Source organism: Calliopsis andreniformis, chromosome 1 (assembly GCF_051401765.1).
Source record: "Calliopsis andreniformis isolate RMS-2024a chromosome 1, iyCalAndr_principal, whole genome shotgun sequence".
NCBI lineage: Eukaryota > Metazoa > Arthropoda > Insecta > Hymenoptera > Andrenidae > Calliopsis > Calliopsis andreniformis.
Genome location: NC_135062.1, coordinates 16717777 through 16735964, shown reverse-complemented (window position 1 = coordinate 16735964; position 18188 = coordinate 16717777). Strand labels below are relative to the sequence as shown.

Below are 18188 nucleotides of genomic sequence, written 5' to 3'. Positions count from 1 at the left end.
ATATTGAGGAAATAAAATTTTTAATTAAATGCAGGTTATCTGCAGAATCTGAAGCTCTAGTTTTCTTGTAATAGTGTTTCTGAATTTCTTGCTGGCGTTCATTAAGAATGTATTGCTTCTACAACGCAAGTACCAGTCTTTCATTTGGTGGACGACACTTTAATAAAGTAAAAAGATTTTCTACAAACTTTTAGTAAGATTCTACTATAAAGACAAATGATATGGGACACTACATGGAACTAGTATTACTTTGCTGAGTTATGGCTTCACATGGGAGTCTGTAACGCCCCTGGTCCCACGCCATACCCGTATCCTTGGGGTCCAAAATTTCGAACGTAACATTCTAAATGACGGTAATTAAAAATATGTGACTAATAGGAATTATGAAAGATTAAAGGGTAACGAGATTGCACTAACGTTTGCAATAGATTTCCCCGCAATTTTCCTGATAGGTCAAAGGTTCCAAGGGTTTTCTACAGCAAAAGCAGCTGAAGCATATGTTGTGATACGGTATGCCAGACACAATCTTCAGTCGACATCAGCGACAAAAAATAATAATTAGCGCCATAATGTTTCCCCTCGCTCAAGGTTTAAAAAAGAGTATCAATTTTGCTTCAATTCCCTACTGTATCGCAATTTCAATTTTATAAATATGTGTTTTAAGTAGTCTTATATTTTAAATAAAGCCATTCATTGTCGTATATGGAAATACGATTTAACTCTTGAGTTAAAAGGTGGTACCTGGACCACTTGTGACCCGAATCTAATTACAGGGATATAATGATCCAGACACCACTACTCAAAAATTAACCCTTTCAAGCACTCATAAATATTCATCATCGATTAATAGAGTATGTATATTTAAGTACTGAAAGGGTTAATAAAAAGCCGCTCTTATTTAAAATATCTAAAATTACCTGCATTTCAGCTTGGTAGACTTTCCGCCCACAGCGCTGGCAATCAAGACCTCCCCCTAGGCACTCACAACCGACTGGTTTCTGTCGGCAACAACCTCCGTCGGTAAACTCTGATCTTTCGCTACTGCAGCATCTTCTGGTTCTCACTCGACACACTGGACTTTTCGAACTATACACACAGAACCGAAATTCTATATATTATATGATACGGAACACTTTAATTTACAGAAAGTACACACGAGAATAAAATGTGAACACGAAATTGGACACAAACGAACTTCTCAGCAAGAGGTCAAAAATGTGACTGAGAAACTTCTGTCTGGAGTTCTCTGTTATGAAAAAGGTGACAACCCTCCCCACCATTTCTTTGATTGCACTACGCAGGTAGAAAGACTGAGAATGATTTATTGTGCCAATAAACAAAAGTCAAATAGGAAAAACAAATGTTCCCTCCCTTTTCTGAATTGTCACAAAACAAAATTAACCAAATAAACTACTCATTTTATAGGAAAATCACTTACCGACAACAACTGCCACCCCCACAGCAACTTCCACATTTTCTGTTGCAGCAACAAATTGTTGGCGGCGGGCATGGTCGTGGCGGGGAACAAGGTGAACAAGGTCGACAAGGAGGTACAGTGCAAGGTCTCGAAGGCATACATGTCTGGCCAGGTTTTCCACAACCACCGCGACATCCGCTTCCGCAACAACCACCGCCACCGCAACCTGGAGGCTCTGTGCAGATTGGGCGACATCTGATAATCGTTTTCTTGCAAATCGGCCGCTCGTTCGCTGGTGGACAGCAACCACGTCTGTCAGCGCACGGCGACGAACAAGCGCAGGAAGTGACGATAGTACGACACGGATCCGGTTCTTCTGGAACAAAATCATGATTTTTCTAGTGCGAATTTCAGCCTTCGCTTCTATACTATTGAAAAATTTTTAAATTCGAAAATTCAAAAATTCAAAAATTCAAAAATTCAAAAATTCAAAAATTTAAAAATTCAAGAATTCAAAAATTTAAAAATTCAAATATTCAAAAATTTGAAACGCGTATAAAGACAAACGTATCACTACTAAATTCTTCCCAAACTGATAATTACTTTTTGAACAACAGCAAGGGGTTTCTATGACTTTAACTACTCCGCACGCGAGTTTGGGTCGAGATCCACAAGATCCACCGCCGCATCCTCCGCGCAGGCGTTCATTATCGTCAAGCTCGTTCGACGTATGCGGCCCATTTTGCTGCCCATAGGACATCGTGTCTTCTCTCGAGGACGCGTCATTTTTCTCGTTCATTGTTCTGTACACGCGCGGCTCTAAGCTACCTTCGACGCGACGATCTTGTCCGCAGTTCTTCTCGGCGTCATTGTATTTGTTCAACGCGTCGTCGCCGCCGTCGCAACACTCCGACGCGCTTTTTTCAAAATGCATTCTGCCAGTACCCTCGGTGTGACTTACGTTAAGATTGTCGTATCCGCCGTCCTGTTTACCGACCAAATCGTCCGCCTGCCAGATGTCGTACGAATTGTCGCATTCCTCGTTATTACTGTTACCGTAACAGGGCCTACGACGAGCATCTTGCATATTCGTGATGCAACTCTGGTCGTTTCCGCGCGTGTCCCCGAAGACGACGTCGCAGAACGAGACTCGTCGTCGGGACGGCAGCGGACTGCGCGGCGGCGGAACCGGCGGATACGCAAACTTTCGTCTTGACGGAATACTGACGCTATTGCCACTAAATTCGCACACGGGATCGTATCTGTTAATTCTACTATCCCACTTGGCAGATGGCACTCGAGTTTTGTCTGTGCTGGAAATATCTTCGCTTAGAGACTTTCTATGCTGACTCGCGATTTTTTAATTTAATCGATTATACGAAATGGTAAAATAAATGTTTAATATCTTTGACAAAACCTATGTTACCGATCTCTGCGATTCTAATCTACGCGTATGGTTATCGGGGTTAAGTCTGTCTTTTAAAAAATTCTCGAAAGTCCTCGAAAGTAGCTTATTAAAAGTTTAGGAAAAGGGTGTGAAAGATACGCAAAACATTTCGTACCTTAGCTGTGTTTCTGTATTGTCGAAATCATTATTATCGAACGAAGGTTTTAATTCTGTCTGATCGATCTCTTGTTGCTGCACGCTGAATCGACAATCTTTCGCGACAGCGTTATTCCTCTGCGACTCCAGAGACAAAGTACTATTCAAATGAGAGCATGGAATTTCGAGTGGAATTGAACGTGAATAAAAAACCGATATAAATCAGAACCTGCGGAATTTCGAATGCTGCCGATTGTACCATGTAGTCACTGCTGTGGGACTGGGTGGGGGATCGCAAATTGTTGTCATCGAATTGACAGTACCTAGATTCGCGCACTCGTCTAGGAAATATTTTTTCTCTTCGAAGGAAGTGTTCGCCCCGTCAACTTCACTACCTCCACCACGTAGTCTACACGTGTCAGATTGGTAAAGTTGCTTCCTACTTAAAGACGTGTAACCGATCGAGCTCTCTATGCCACAAGGGTAACAATTAGAAGAATCCTGAGCTGAAATAGCTAGAGTTGCAGGCGATTGGGATACAGCTTTAATTTCATGATTTTCCGTTGACAAAGATTGACGGATGCAACAATTCTTGCAGAATAATTCGCCGCGATATGTCACCACGTTATAACTACTTAGCAATTTTCGACAATTACCTACAGGATATCGAAAAATTAATTTTGCACAGACACAACTTACGTGATCGAGAACGTTCCAATTTAGTCGAGGGAACTTCGTTTTTTCTTTTTTTGTTTAGGGAGTTTTAGGATACTAACGACAAGAGAAGCAAAACGTATGCCACACTTTTCCAAGAGCCAATTTTTCTTCTGCGAAGTAAACCTCGCGATTGCAGCGCGGACAGATTCCAGGCATTTATCGATCGACACTATTTATCTTTACAAAATACTTGACAGCTTTTGCCACAGAATTTTCAATTTAGATTGAGAATTTCATTTGATAAATGTTCCCCTTTTGGATGAAGCTTCTTTCGTTACATGGCTTTTTAAGGTTCATAAATATTCAGAGTACAGTTATACAAGATGTAGTAAATTTCATGCATCGTTGAACTTTCACCCGCAAAATCTATTTGATGAACTTCACTTTAATAAAGACATTAATTAATGCCTTAAGTCAATTTATATCAATTCGCCAAAAAGTGTTTAGAAATGTTAACGTCAATAACTAATCGATCGAAAGAAACAAAAGATAATTATTTCTAACCGCAGATGCTTCATGTAGTTAATACGAACAAAAACCATTCCTACTAAATTTGAACTTTGAATTAAATGTGCTTTGAAATAAAAATTGATTTGCCTGGAAATATCGATGATCTCAGTTAGAAAATTACGAGTACGCAATCACGTGTACAAATTATTAAACGCTATCCCACTATAAAATAAATTAAAAATTTGGAAATAAATTCAAAAAAACGAGTGTCTCATTAGACTTTCAATTTTGAACTGCGAGGTCAGATTATGCACGAGGATAAAGGCTATTGCCATAATTGATGGAACTATTTTCTGTTCGAAGCGAATGACAATAAAGAAACACGCAGCCATTTCTACGCAGTTATAATAAAAATTCAACTTAGAGAAATATGTATTTAATATTTATCCAAGTGGAGAATCATAATTCGTAGCAAAGTTGGTAAACGGCGTGAAGCATGTGGTTAATGTGGTTATAATAAACTTTTGCAGCGAACGTCAAGTCGCAGTGCAAGTGGCTCTCCGATTCAAAGAGGTTAAGGAGGCTGCTGGTTAGAAATGGCAGCGATAAAGGGCCTGGGCAGAAACATACCTTATCTTAGGCAACAGTTCGCCGCCCTCTTAGGAAACACGAGCACCAGTGTGAAATTCATATGCATCGTAGTCCTGTTCTCCTATTGCCTTTCCTTTTCCGCGGAAGCTGTACGTCTTCTGAGCGTTACGCCAGGTTATCTGCTACCTCCAGTCTTCTGGATCTGGACGGCGTTCACCTTTTGCTTCCTCGAGATACACTTTTGGGAAGTATGCGTGGATATCGTGACAGTGGGCCTCTGCGGCAAATTGATCGAACCTCTGTGGGGCGCAATGGAAATGATGACTTTCTTTGCAATTGTTAATTTCGGTGTTGCTGTCCTGTCAGCGTTATTTTATTTGTTTCTCTATATGTGCACCAGCGATCCGAGCTTATTATTCGATATACATATCCATGGGTTGACTGGATACATTGCAGGTATTGTTTTTGTCATAGCTGTTTGCCAGAGAGACTTTAACTTACTCAAGTATAATATTATGTTAATATCGCTTGTGTTGTTTGTTAGGTGTTGCAGTAGCTGTGAAACAAATAATGCCAGATCATATTTTAATTAAGACACCAATTGGAAAGTTTACGAATAGAAATATTCCATTGATGGTGTGGTTTTTGGGAGTTGTATTGTGGCTTTTTGGGCTATTGGAAGGCACTAATCCAACTATGTTTCTGAGTGGCTTGTTGGTTTCGTGGGTGTACCTCAGATTTTATCAGAAACATAATAATGGTACTCGGGGTGATATGGCAGATAATTTTACATTTGCAAGGTAGATTACGTTTTAATGTTTTCTTAATAAATCCAAGTATTTGTATGTATTTTAATACAAAATTTTGTTATAGTTTCTTTCCAAATGTTTTACAACCACCAATAGCAGTTGTTAGTAATACAATACATGGTTTCTTTGTACGGATTGGACTTTGTAGAAAAGTGGTGAGAAGATTTGATATGTCCAATGCACCACCTGGTTTGATAATAAATCTTCCTGGTATTGACCCACATGACAGTGAAAGAAGAAGGTTTGTTTTCCCTCACTTAATGATTGTTTCATTATAAAATTATATATACATTCATGAACACAGATAATAGAAGTGCATGAAATAAATAATATTGACAATTTTCAGGCAAATTGCATTAAAAGCCTTAAGTGAAAGATTAAGTAAGGATCACGCAAAACCGTGGCAACAAGATAGAGCTAAGAAGCATTCTCCAGTTCCTCCTGCAGTGTCAATCCCAATCCCAGAATCTAGTACACCTAAACCACTTGCATCACCTCTCATTCCACAAGTTAACGTAAATATACATAATCACGCTTCTACTAACACGTGATTACATTAAATGGACTGATTTCAATAAGTATATGTATAAATACGTTAAAAAACTTCTAAAGAAGATGATCTATGGACCATATTCATAATATGGCAATATCTTGTAAGATAGCTTTAACTTACCATTATATATAAGTGAAATAAAAATGTAAAGCTATCTTACAGATCTTTTTTGAGAAAAAAAAAAGATATAAAAAAGTATTTATGAAAAAATTCTTTACATTGTATAATTTTTTATCGATATTTTGAAATTATCAAATTACATCGAAAAAGCGTTCGCTTCTTAATTATTTTTGACACATCCAAAGAATAAAGTAGAGTACTCAAGCGGTGCCTTGGTATTTGTAGCATATAATCAGTTCATGTATCCATACGTAAGAATCGGTCCTTAAAAGTGTAAACATCGAGTTTATTCTTTGATGTTATCAAAAAATATTAAGTAAAGTATTTGAATATCCATTTGACGTAATTACGTATAATTTCAAAATATTTCACAAAATATTTAATTATAAATCCTTTCTCGCGAATTAATATGTTATTGGTTAATTAAAATTAAAATTAATAATGCCATATTAATAATGGTACATTAATCAGTCTTTAGAAGATTCTTAAACAACACAAATATGACAAAATCAATTTTTCCAACTTGTGATGCTATTTTCCAACAAAATCGTGTTCTTTGTTACTGAGAACTATGAACTCTATTTATGTAACTGGGTATTGTCGGTAAGTGATAAATAATTTAAATGCTTTTAATAAAATTCCTCAAAGTCCTGAAATGCTGCAACTTTGCAGCTCTGTTCCGTCTTTAACACTATTGAATGATAACTGGAAGATATCAGTGCATTACTGATAACTATTAATTAGAAAATAGACTAGCTTCCAGTACAATACTGTAAAGTACTTTCATTAGAAACAAGTTTAAATTTGAAACAGATCATTATTGTTTCTCTAATCTTATTTTAGGGAGTCTTTTATACAATCAGGATTATGATTAAATATTCTGTACAGTATAAAACATTAATATGTTATATGTACACATGTTGAAATCAGATCATGGAGGTAAAACACGAATCATTGCAGCTCATTTTAAGATCATATCTTCTTACAAAAATTTTGAAGGTAAAACATGTTTTATCTTTTATATTGTAACAAATCATTTTTATAAAAAGATATGTTACGTAATTCTCAATATTTCTTTATTTATATAACAATTTTTTTTATAGTAAATTTTAATTTTCAAAAATACGTAAATTCTCGTTTATATCTTCAACTTTTATTTTAACAATAATCCTGCCTATATCTGTACCTAAGAGTATACCACAGAGAAATTCAAGTTCATTCCTTACAAAGTTAATTTAAGCTGTCTTTAAGTTTAGAAGTTATTCACATCTTTTGAATTTATTTCCCTAAATAGCACAAAGTAGGCAATTTAGATCCAGTGGCTCCTTAAGTACAGATAGTTAGATTTTAGTTTACTCATGAATAATTTTTCTACTTGAAACAATACAACAATTAACTGCTGTGCCACAACATAATTGCAGTCTTTTTTTGCCATGTACTAATATTTTCAACAAATTGTTAAACACTGATTATTGTAGTTTTGAACATATAATGTTTATATATACATATAAAAAGGTGAATGGAAAGTAGTTCGTATAAATGTATAACAATGTGGATATATCAGTAAGTTGTAAATATAATGAGGAAGTATGTAAAATGTGAAGGGAACAAGACTCTATAAAGATACAGTGATTATTACGTATTAATACGTGTGTGATCATGAAGTAAGATTAAAAGCTATTTTTATGTATGACACAGAAATGTCCCTGGAGAATGTATGTTATTCATATTTTGGCCTTCCACTTGAAATAAAACTTATATAAAAATTTTTAAGTACTTTTATTGTAAGATTTTTAGTCAATTAATATTTATTATTATAAACATGACTAGAACTGGAAAGCGAAAGGCCAGAATTAATGTGTGAATAAACGAATATCTGTTGATTTCATTAAGTACATTCTAAGAATCTACTGTAATAATTAAACATTATATATATATGTACATGTTATATATAATGAGTTTTGTACATACGTTGAGATCGTTACAATCTGTACAATATTAAATTCTACTGAAAAAATATGTATTCTCTATTTTCCTATGTCGCATATGGAACAAAGTTAAAAAAATGAATACCAATTAATCTAAACTACCGATATTCGGTTAACAATTTAGTTTATATAGTTCTAATTATTGTACATAAATAATAAGAGCATAAAACATTTTCATATTAATTAAAAAAGAGAACTATTTCATGTTTTATCACAAATCCTCTATCTTAAATATTACGAACCTAAGAATGGGAAATGAATAAATTTATTCATAGAATTAAAACATCTTTATTGCTATAGTATTAGTTATATAAGTTTTTCCATGTACTGCCGTATTTATTCCTTTCAAAGTATAAAATATTTCAAAGTTAACTTCTCCTAATGAACAGCATATTCTAAAATGCTGCATATCTCATCCACAGCGGTTTTATCACAATGCTTAAATTACAAATGCGTTTCTTTTACCTATAAAATGGTTGTTGATGTTGTGACCATTGTGTCTGTGGTGGTGGAGCTTGCTGTTGTGGGGGTGGTGGCCCATATGATGGATCTTGTATGTACCCTGTTGGAGACGGCCTTATCGAAGTAGGCGTCGAGGATACATACTGTTGCTGCTGAGGTGGAGGAGGTGGTACATAGGATACTTGAGCAGGATGCTGCGGCTGTGAATAGTACTGCTGTGTCTGCGAAACTGGAGGTGGCACATTGTATCCTCCGTAATTAACTTGTGGAGGCGGAGGAGGATAATAATGATGACTTTGTTGCGAGTGCATATCGTGTGTCGTGATAGCTGTATCTTGGATGGGTACAGTTATAAGATTTGTCCTCAATGGAGCACTATTTGATGGTGGAGGTGCAGAACTTTGACTGTAATTCTGCATTGATATTAGTGACTGTGGCCTGTGCTGTTGTCTATGTTCCACTGGTGCTTGACTAACCATTGAGTTCACTCTAGGATCATTTCCCATTATAGGTTGTACCATATGTGATTGCACTGATTTTATACGAGTATTCTGCATAACAACTGATGAAACTTTTGTCAATTGTGACTCTATTTCTGACTTAGAATGCACATATTGGGGAGGGTCTACTTGCATTCCTTGGACTTGTTGTGGTGGAGCTGATATATGACGGTGATTTATATGAGCCTATATACAAATTACAATATATAATCATTTATCAGAATACATAGTGCAATTAAAGAAAGTGCAATTTAAATTACCTGTAAATCACGTTGACTAAGATATGTTCTTCTGCAACCTGCATTCCCATATCTTGTTCCTCCATGTGTACACATAAAAACAGTACCCAGACCAGTTTGTTCTACTCTAGAAACTTTTTCCATACAACGAGGACAAACTTTATCTTCTCTCTTGGCACAAGATAGACAAAACACATGTTTACAAGGTATCTGAAAAATATTTCATTTTTAAGAAGTAATTCTTAAGTCTCTGAGTAAGTCTAAAAATTTAAGAAATAGCTTATTTTCTTCTTGACAATTTGTTCAGAAAATTATTACTCACCATTCGTCCATAAATGAGTATCGGTTTTAAACATTTGTCACAACAATGTATCATAGGGTTCAAAACTTTTTCTCCAATAAGATTAACTCTATGGTCCCATCTTAAACGGAGCATTGGCTCAGGGGGGCCCCTATTAATAGTTGTGAATGTTGGAGCTTCCAGTTGAGATATATCAGCCTCTAAATCAAACTGTTGCTCCAAAGGAGGCTGCTGTGTTGGTGGAGCTTCATGCTCCTCAAGTTCTGTCCCAGCTGTTTCTGCTGGGGTTTCTTCAGTTTGTTGAGGAGTATCTTCTTCATCACTTTCAATTACCTATTTTAAACACACGTGCAATTCTTCCTTATTTAATAAATCATTGATCATGAAAATGTATTTACAAGATTAATCTATAAATAAACAAACATTATAAACATTAAGAAACGAACTAACTTAATGTTAAATCTTCAAGTATTGAACAAATTTACCTTCACTTGTTTTTTAGATCTACCTCTGGCACGTCCTCGTGCACGACCACGTGCTCTACCACGAGTTCTGCCTCTCATTCTTTTACCACCATCTTCCTCCATCACTAAAATTAATTTTTATAATCTATGAAATCAACAGTATATTTTATGCATCTGCTAAAAGGGAATAAAGTATTTTCAGTAATAAAACTAAAGAGAAATCACATTAAATATTATTGCAAGATTTGAAGAAAGATTAAGAGAAGATACCAATATCAAAGTTAAGCAAATTAATACATTATTTTAGTAAATTCCTGAACATAAATTCTAAATCCAAAGATTTCCACTTAAAACAACATTCACTTAATGATGCAGGTTATATTCTTACTTTCAACAAGTTCTCTGTTAAAGCATGTTATAGTCGCAATTATAATGAAACTATTAGAACAACAGAAGAATGGGCCTAAGTACTTACAATTACACGATGATTAGAAACAAAATTCCTTGAATATTCTGTAGTTTAATATCTCACAAGGAACCTTGTCATTTCACATAGATGAATGAAGCAAATAATCTGTTGCTACAACCTTCATTGTAGTAATCCATGTGACGTCGATTGTCGTTTCCTTGGAAACGACTCTATGCTATGCAAATTACAGGAGCGTACACACAAAATTCTGTATCTCGCACTTTTCTTTTCCCTACATTATTCCCCACAAAAGATATTGCGTCCTCTCTAAATGAATGTTAAAATGCTAGCTAAAATATGCACAATTTCATTTTTCTTCTGATTAGACTGAGCAAAGTGAAAGGTTACAAATAGAGAAATTTAGTGCAAGCTTATATTTGTGTATAGTCTACATCAAAGTATACAGTTTTCTCAATTGTAGATAACTTCAAGGTGATTTAGTGGAGGGAGTTGCTCCAAAATCGAAGTGAACTATTTTTTTGCATAGTACTTAAGTGCCTTGATCTTGATTCTAACGAAATTTTAAAATAATGTCGTGTTGTTCAGGAGATGATGATGAAGAACAACAGCCTGACCCAACACGCGTGCGAGAATGCACAGATATTTTTTGGCTTTGTTGTTTTATAGCATTTTGGTTTCTTATGGTATGATAAATTTCAATAACTTAATTCTGTGTTTATCAATGTAAGAAAGTTGTAAAGAATGTTTAGAAACATAATTCAGAAGTTCTATTTAAACATTCCTATGAATGTTTAAGGAAAATTACATGCCCTTTTTCTTTAATTTTATCATACTATTTTATCTCAGCTTATCATAAGAAATAGTACATACATACTCTTAATAGTCATGTTATATGTTATACAGATTGTGATAGCAGCTTTTGCTCTTGTATATGGAAATCCTGTAAGACTCATAAATGGATATGATAGCTTTGGAAATACTTGTGGCATGAAGAATAATCCAAAGTTTGGTAGTATGGAACTCTCTGGACAAGATACCAGTGATAAACCGTCTGTATCAGTATAAAAAATGATTTGTATTTTAGAGGATGTTCACAGTTTTTTTACTAACTTTATTATTTTAGATATCTCTTCTTTTTGGACATAAGTAATGTCAAGCAGTCTCTAAAAATTTGTGTAAAGAAATGTCCAGATAGAACTATGACAACAATGAATGATATATGTAAATTTTATGAAGAAACAGGATCACAACTTTGTCATGATAAACCAGGAAATGACTTTAGTGCCTGCAGCAATGGAAGTAGAAAAAATAAAACAGGATCTTGTCCTGAATTACCTGTATATGACAGTATATCTGTTCTAAATCGGTGTATTCCAAAAGCTATTAAGGATGTAGGAGAAACTATAATTGCAAATTTATATGGTGTAATTAATTCATGGGACATTATTGAACAAGTTTTAGGAGACCTATATAAGACATGGAGGGAGATTTTGGCTTTATCTTTTTTAGCTTTTGGTATTATTATTACTTTAATATTTCTTATATAATTTTTTTTAGATTGAAATTAAACAAGAATAAATACTTTTTTTCAGTTTTATCTCTGTTTATGATTGCCATATTTCATTTATTGGCAAGTATTGTAACATGGATTATAATGGTCCTAGTCACTATTGCAACTATAGGTAAGTTATTTAATTCAAACAATTAATGAAGAGAAAGAAATTATATAATGAAATGATTACTATTATATCTCATTTCTTACATAATGATTTGTACTACAAGTTATCTTACTTATTTAGGCAAAGTTAAAAGAAGAAATTATAATGACTGCCCCACAATCTTGCAAGACAGAAACACCCTTTTGAAATATAAACATTTTCATAATTATCTTCAACATTTCTGTCACCTTAAGCAATTACTGAAGTATAAAGTAAAAGCATTTTTCCCTATATATATATGATGTAATCAATGATATTAGTAGAAACAGTGATTTAGAATTGTAACTTACCATAGATACATCATTCCATAATGAAATATAGTAAAGGTATTAAGTTATGCTTAAGTTACAAATAATTTATGTATTAAATTTTGTAGCTGGTACAGTTTTATTATGGTGGACATACATAGAAATTAAAAGAACTTTAGATAAAACTAATCCAAATGAACTGCTTGAGGAATCTGTCAGAAATGAAAGGGCATTCTTAGCTTTTTCTATTGTTGCAACAATAATAACTGTAAGTTATTAATTACATAAATCTATTCATTATCTATTAAAATTACTTAAAAAGCACTGGAATGTTTTAGATCATTTTATTACTTCTCTTGGGTATACTACGCAAACGTATTAGTTTTATGACAGCATTATTTAAAGAAAGTGCAAAATGCTTAGCGGAATTGCCAGGCCTATTTTTTCAACCCTTACTCACGTTTGCTGCTTTAATACTATTTTTTGCATTCTGGGTAACTGTAATCCTTTGTCTTGCAACAGCAAGTAAGTATTTTTATCTCTCTATCAAATTTCGAACTAAAAATTCTAATTATATGTCAATATACATTACAGATTACCCTGGAACAAAACCTGTACAAATGTATAAAAATCATATTGCTTTTTTAAATCTGAGCTCAGTAGCAGGAAAGGATGCATTCGTCGAAGAAAAGAAGTTTGACTTCTCACTTGATTCTTTTAAAAGTAATGTATATTACACTTTCCTATTAATTTTAATAATTACTATGAATTCCTAAAATATTGCAGCTTTTACCCTTGTGGAATATGTTGATGCAACTTGGGTGAAATACATGTGGTGGGTCTATATCATAGGATTAATATGGGTTTCTGAATTTATTATTTCTTGTCAAGACATGGTAATATCAGGAGCTGTTGCCCATTGGTATTTTAGGTAATATTATAAAAAATAGTATTTTTTAAGTACAACATTTGTATTATATTATATTTATCATTCTAGAGGGAAAAATGCTAGCACATCTCCTGTATGTTCGGCTATGGGAAATTTAGTTACTTATCACTTGGGTTCTGTAGCCTGTGGTTCATTTTTAATAACTCTTTTTAAACTACCCCGTTTAATCTTGACATACATACACACCCGGTATGTTTGCTATTAACATAAATACAAACTTAAAGAAATTCAATTTTTTTTAGTATAATTCATAATGGAACTTTTCCTTTATAGATTTGAACAGAAGAAGGAAACTTCTGCATGTGCTCAGTGTGGTCTAAAATGTTGCATATGTTGCTTCTACTGTTTAGAGAAATTTATTCGATACATGAATCATAATGCATATACCGTCGTCGCTATCGAGGGAACACATTTCTGTAACGCAGCGCGAATTGTATGTTATAATACACAGCAAGGTGTACAAGTTTATTTATTATAAATATTTAAATATTAATAGCCGTATTCACTCTATTTTCAGGCATTTACAACACTTGTTAGTAATGCTCTACAAATAGCAGTAATTAATGGAGTAGGAGATTTTATTCTGTTCCTGGGTAAATGTTTTGTTACTGCTGCCACTGGAAGTATTGGATTATTATTTATGAAACAAGATCCTAGATTGCACTTTTATGCAGCTCCAATTTTTGTCATCTGCGTTTTTGCATTCTTTATTGCTCATTGCATTATTTCTCTTTATGAGGTACGTATATATTTTTTATAAAAATACATCATATACGTATTGTATGTACATTATGTTTTTTTTTTATTATTACAGACCGTAATAGATACACTATTTCTGTGTATTTGCGAGGACAAGAACTTGAATGGTGAAAATGGAAAATGGCGTCAACTGGCATTAGCACAAATTGGATCTAATAGTAATTCAAATGGGCAGCAATCACATGAATTAGCACCAATGAATACATAAGTACCATTTTAAATTACTAATTCTTCTTTTGATGCTTTTACACTTTTTATACATTTTTAACATATTTTATAATGGCATTCATTTTATATTTCTATAGTTATGCAATTTTAACTTATATATAGTTTTATTGCTACATCACAACGATTATAGATAGTCCACATCGAAATTGCAAGATATTTATACCCAATAATTTAACTATTGTCAGTGGTCTCTGCCAACTTACTGCCAAGTATTCATACAAAAATCAATTTTTAACACATAGAACAGAAGTATAACAGATCTATTTTACAATCTTTTTGTTATTTCTGTGCTTGGTGGTGCAATTTACATATTCCAACACATTATTATTATTTTTTTTTTTTTTTAATAGAATCGAAATATTATTTGGACTAAATCCATAATGATAAATATTATACAATACTAGAATTTACGCATAAATGAAATATTTGTATATTATATTATTATTATTATTCTTATTATTATTCTTATTATTATTCGTTTAAAATTACTGGCCTTAATGTAACATTATTTGATGCCATCCAATATTGAATGTACAAAAAATTTTAATGTATTTTTTAACGTGCATAGAAACATATATTTTTTAAAAAAAGAACTTGTTAACAGAGGACATATTTTACTAACTTGTATAAAGAGAATCTATACCTTTTCCTTTATATCTTTATCAGTATTTATATATACTATGTAGCACAAATAAGGCACAATTTTATATTAAGTTAGAATTGATTAAAGTGAAACTATTGTGTTAACATACTAAATCATTTACACGTGTATGCCATAGAGTATGATATATACACTTTGTAGCAAAATTGAAGAATCACTAATTAAGGGCTAAAAAAATATCGATATTTGAGCTGCTGTAATTCCGTAAAAAAAAATCACAGCGAGATGAGCCTGGTCTCATTTTAAAGGGCAAAGCCACTACTTGTACACCCCTGGATTGAACTTGTTCGAAAAAAAATTCTCTAGCCCACAACCCACCGAGAAAGAGAGAGTGGTTTTTCTCTGAATGTTTTCCAACTTCAAACAACTCACCACTTCATTCGAAGTGTGATAACTCGGTGAAAAAAAATGGCAGATCACTCGCTATGGTCTCATTCGAAAGGGGAGGGTTCCAGCTTTAATATCTGTCCAAAAAATATCGCGAAAAACATTTATCAAGCTTCTGAGAGTCATCTGAAGTTAGAAAATAATCGGAGAAAAACCACTCCCTCTTTCTTGGCAAGTCGTGGACTGGAGAATTTTTTTCGGACAAGTTCAATCTAGGGACGTAAAAGTAGAGGCTTTGCCCTTAAAAATGAGTCCAGGCTCACTTCGCTGCGTTTTTTTTTGACGGAGCTATAGCGGCTCTAAAATTGACAACTTTTTGGATCTCTGGATCAGTGCGTGATTCCGAGGTCTGTGGCTCACTTTTCATTCAAAGTGCGATAACTCAGCCAAAAAAAATCGCAGACCGCTCGCCAAGGTCTCATTCGCAAGGGGAGGGTTTCGACTGTAATATCCCTGCAAAATAGATTGCAAAAAAAATTTATCAAGCTTCTGAGAGTCATCTGAAGTTGGAAAATAATTGGAGAAAAACCACTCCCTCTTTCTTGGCAAGTCGTGGGCTGGAGAATTTTTTTCGGACAAATTCAATGTAGGGACCTAAAAGTGGAGGCTTTGCCCTTTAAAATGAGTCCAGGCTTACCTCGCTGCGATTTTTTTTGATAGAGCTACAGCGGCTCAAAGATCGACAATTCTTCGACCCAAGATTAGTGACCTTTTAAAGATGTGTATATGAAGGATATATAGTATTGCTTAATACTTCATAATAACATTAAAGCTTTTGCTTTAGACTATACAAGACACGTTAGGATACCTCATCAAATGTGCTTTTACATAACTAAATCAAGTACAAGTACGTGCCAGCAATGTGAATGGTACTTAAAATAGTTCTTATTTACTTTATATATTTGTTCTAGTGTAAATGAATGAACATTTAATAATGTGCAATTTTATATAAATGATTTAATAGCTTTTGTATTTTTTGTAAGAGACAATGTATTATGCATAATGCAGAAATTGTACAACACTAAATATTAATATTTATGGTTACTTCTTGTATACAAAAATAATACCTAAAATACTGATTGTGTAATTTAATATGCTTGCTCTTAATCAAATATAAATGTTGTAGTATACTATTAGTTGAAAATAAAAATGTATTGTTTATGTCATATTTATACAAATTTTATTAACATAATTGCATAATAAAAATTCTTTAGTACATAATCACTTCATTAAGTTTTTGTTTTTTTCTTTAAATTAACTTTCTTTACCCTTTTCCCTAAATTCTTTTTAATACCCTTTTTCACTTTCTTACTTTTCTTGCTTGTATTACTATGCATTACTTCTCTGTCTTCTACTTCTTCTTCTTTTTCTCCTTGCAATTCTTTCGCTTTTTCTAGTGGATCACCCTTAAATATCTCATCCATGGGATTTAATGAATACGATTCTTTTGGCTTATTAATTTCTTGTATCATTTTCTGTTCTACTTTACTGACATATTTACCAGCAGCTTTCTTTTTGAGAGATTGTCGAAACTACATATATAAAAAGTTATAATGAAGAAATTTATCATTTCCAGTCTAATAATTAGATAATATTGAAGTATGATTTATTCATACCTGTGCAGGAGAAATATAAGTTGGATTATCCCAAAGTATTTCTCCCCCAAAGCTTCCAGCAAAAATTTTTATTGGATTTAATACAAATCTTGGACCAATTTCAGCTAAACCACCATCCTCAGTTAAAATTTGGAAATTCCTAAACCATATCCTATTATCCAATACACTGAACGTATAAACATGATCAAAAAATGGTTGACTTTTAGGATGATGATTAGGAACACCGAATATTTGAACAAGTAACTCCTTTAAAAGACTGTAATGTGGCTTTGTGTCAAAATTTTCATCAAATGACAGTAAAGGACGAGATCCTTTCAAGCAATTTCCAGTCATTTTTAACTCTCCCATTGTATAAACTATACAGAAAATCAAACAATTCATATGTGATCAAAAATTGTACAATTTATAAATAAAGAATATAACCCATACTATTTTCAACAAAAAATTTCACACATGGTCCTGTAGGAACATTAGAAAACCACATGTATAAGTCTTTTTTCCTTCTGCCTTCAAACAATATTATCTTATTGCAATGTTTCATCTCACACATTTCATTAACTACTTGCAAGTTCTTAGTACGTTCCATTTTAGATTCTGGCCGATGATGAGGCATGAGAGTTCTCAAATCATGCATGAGATGCCGATGTACATAACTAATTCCTCTAGTTGCAAAAACTAGAACTCTCTGCTTATTGATCCATTTAACCTAGATAATTAAACGTAAGCAGATGTACGAAATCTCGCTCATATTTCCTGAAAATAAGCCGAGGGTATTTTCAAACCTTTTTCGGTGGTGGTTCATCTGACATTCTCTTCGCTGGTAAAACCACTGTTTCTGGTTCATTCTCCTTATTATTAACATTGTCTGTTCTTTTACGTTTTAATTCCTTTTTCGCCATGACTCAATGGATATGAACTCGTAAACAAATGTAATCACGTTTTATCGGAGCGAGGTTAACATTACAGAAACAATTCACGCACGTGCACATCAATTAAGGGATCTGATTGCAGACCTTGAAGTTAGTCGCATGTGGTCAC

The 18188-nt window shown here is 33.5% G+C and overlaps 5 protein-coding genes across 6 annotated transcripts; 2 read left to right on the top strand and 3 right to left on the bottom strand.

The window, feature by feature from the left end:
• Window positions 1–224: 224 nt before the first annotated feature.
• On the bottom strand, window positions 225–3944 carry LOC143179698 (uncharacterized). Its single transcript, XM_076379050.1, has 8 exons — window positions 3737–3944; window positions 3190–3616; window positions 2980–3120; window positions 2021–2730; window positions 1439–1793; window positions 918–1086; window positions 418–526; window positions 225–343 (listed from the first exon to the last, which is right to left on the bottom strand). Exons 1-8 carry the CDS (start codon window positions 3831–3833, stop codon window positions 267–269), a joined length of 2085 nt encoding a protein of 694 aa, XP_076235165.1. The 5' UTR covers window positions 3834–3944; the 3' UTR covers window positions 225–266.
• A 765-nt stretch (window positions 3945–4709) lies between these two features.
• LOC143179922 (transmembrane protein 115) lies at window positions 4710–6201 on the top strand. The gene is made up of 4 exons (XM_076379404.1): window positions 4710–5174; window positions 5263–5518; window positions 5592–5768; window positions 5874–6201. The coding sequence occupies exons 1-4, from the start codon at window positions 4724–4726 to the stop codon at window positions 6076–6078; spliced, it is 1089 nt and encodes a 362-aa protein (XP_076235519.1). The 5' UTR covers window positions 4710–4723; the 3' UTR covers window positions 6079–6201.
• Window positions 6202–8458: 2257 nt separating this feature from the next.
• Window positions 8459–11154, bottom strand: Hakai (E3 ubiquitin-protein ligase Hakai). Its single transcript, XM_076379287.1, has 6 exons — window positions 11016–11154; window positions 10630–10913; window positions 10176–10279; window positions 9712–10023; window positions 9411–9599; window positions 8459–9336 (listed from the first exon to the last, which is right to left on the bottom strand). Exons 3-6 carry the CDS (start codon window positions 10275–10277, stop codon window positions 8650–8652), a joined length of 1290 nt encoding a protein of 429 aa, XP_076235402.1. The 5' UTR covers window positions 10278–10279; window positions 10630–10913; window positions 11016–11154; the 3' UTR covers window positions 8459–8649.
• Ctl1 (choline transporter-like protein 1) lies at window positions 10985–14797 on the top strand. Of its 2 annotated transcripts, XM_076378973.1 has the most exons (12): window positions 10985–11267; window positions 11488–11633; window positions 11708–12099; window positions 12177–12266; window positions 12679–12818; window positions 12889–13075; window positions 13145–13273; window positions 13337–13481; window positions 13548–13688; window positions 13773–13932; window positions 14017–14238; window positions 14314–14797. In XM_076378973.1, the coding sequence occupies exons 1-12, from the start codon at window positions 11154–11156 to the stop codon at window positions 14464–14466; spliced, it is 2019 nt and encodes a 672-aa protein (XP_076235088.1). In that variant the 5' UTR covers window positions 10985–11153; the 3' UTR covers window positions 14467–14797. The 2 variants fall into 2 exon arrangements, with proteins under 2 accessions (XP_076235088.1, XP_076235018.1); XM_076378903.1 differs by having other exon boundaries at window positions 12889–13273.
• A 1829-nt stretch (window positions 14798–16626) lies between these two features.
• On the bottom strand, window positions 16627–18138 carry LOC143178346 (ribosome biogenesis protein BRX1 homolog). Its single transcript, XM_076376930.1, has 4 exons — window positions 17933–18138; window positions 17580–17856; window positions 17151–17506; window positions 16627–17066 (listed from the first exon to the last, which is right to left on the bottom strand). The coding sequence occupies exons 1-4, from the start codon at window positions 18047–18049 to the stop codon at window positions 16764–16766; spliced, it is 1053 nt and encodes a 350-aa protein (XP_076233045.1). The 5' UTR covers window positions 18050–18138; the 3' UTR covers window positions 16627–16763.
• Between the last annotated feature and the right edge of the window lie 50 nt (window positions 18139–18188).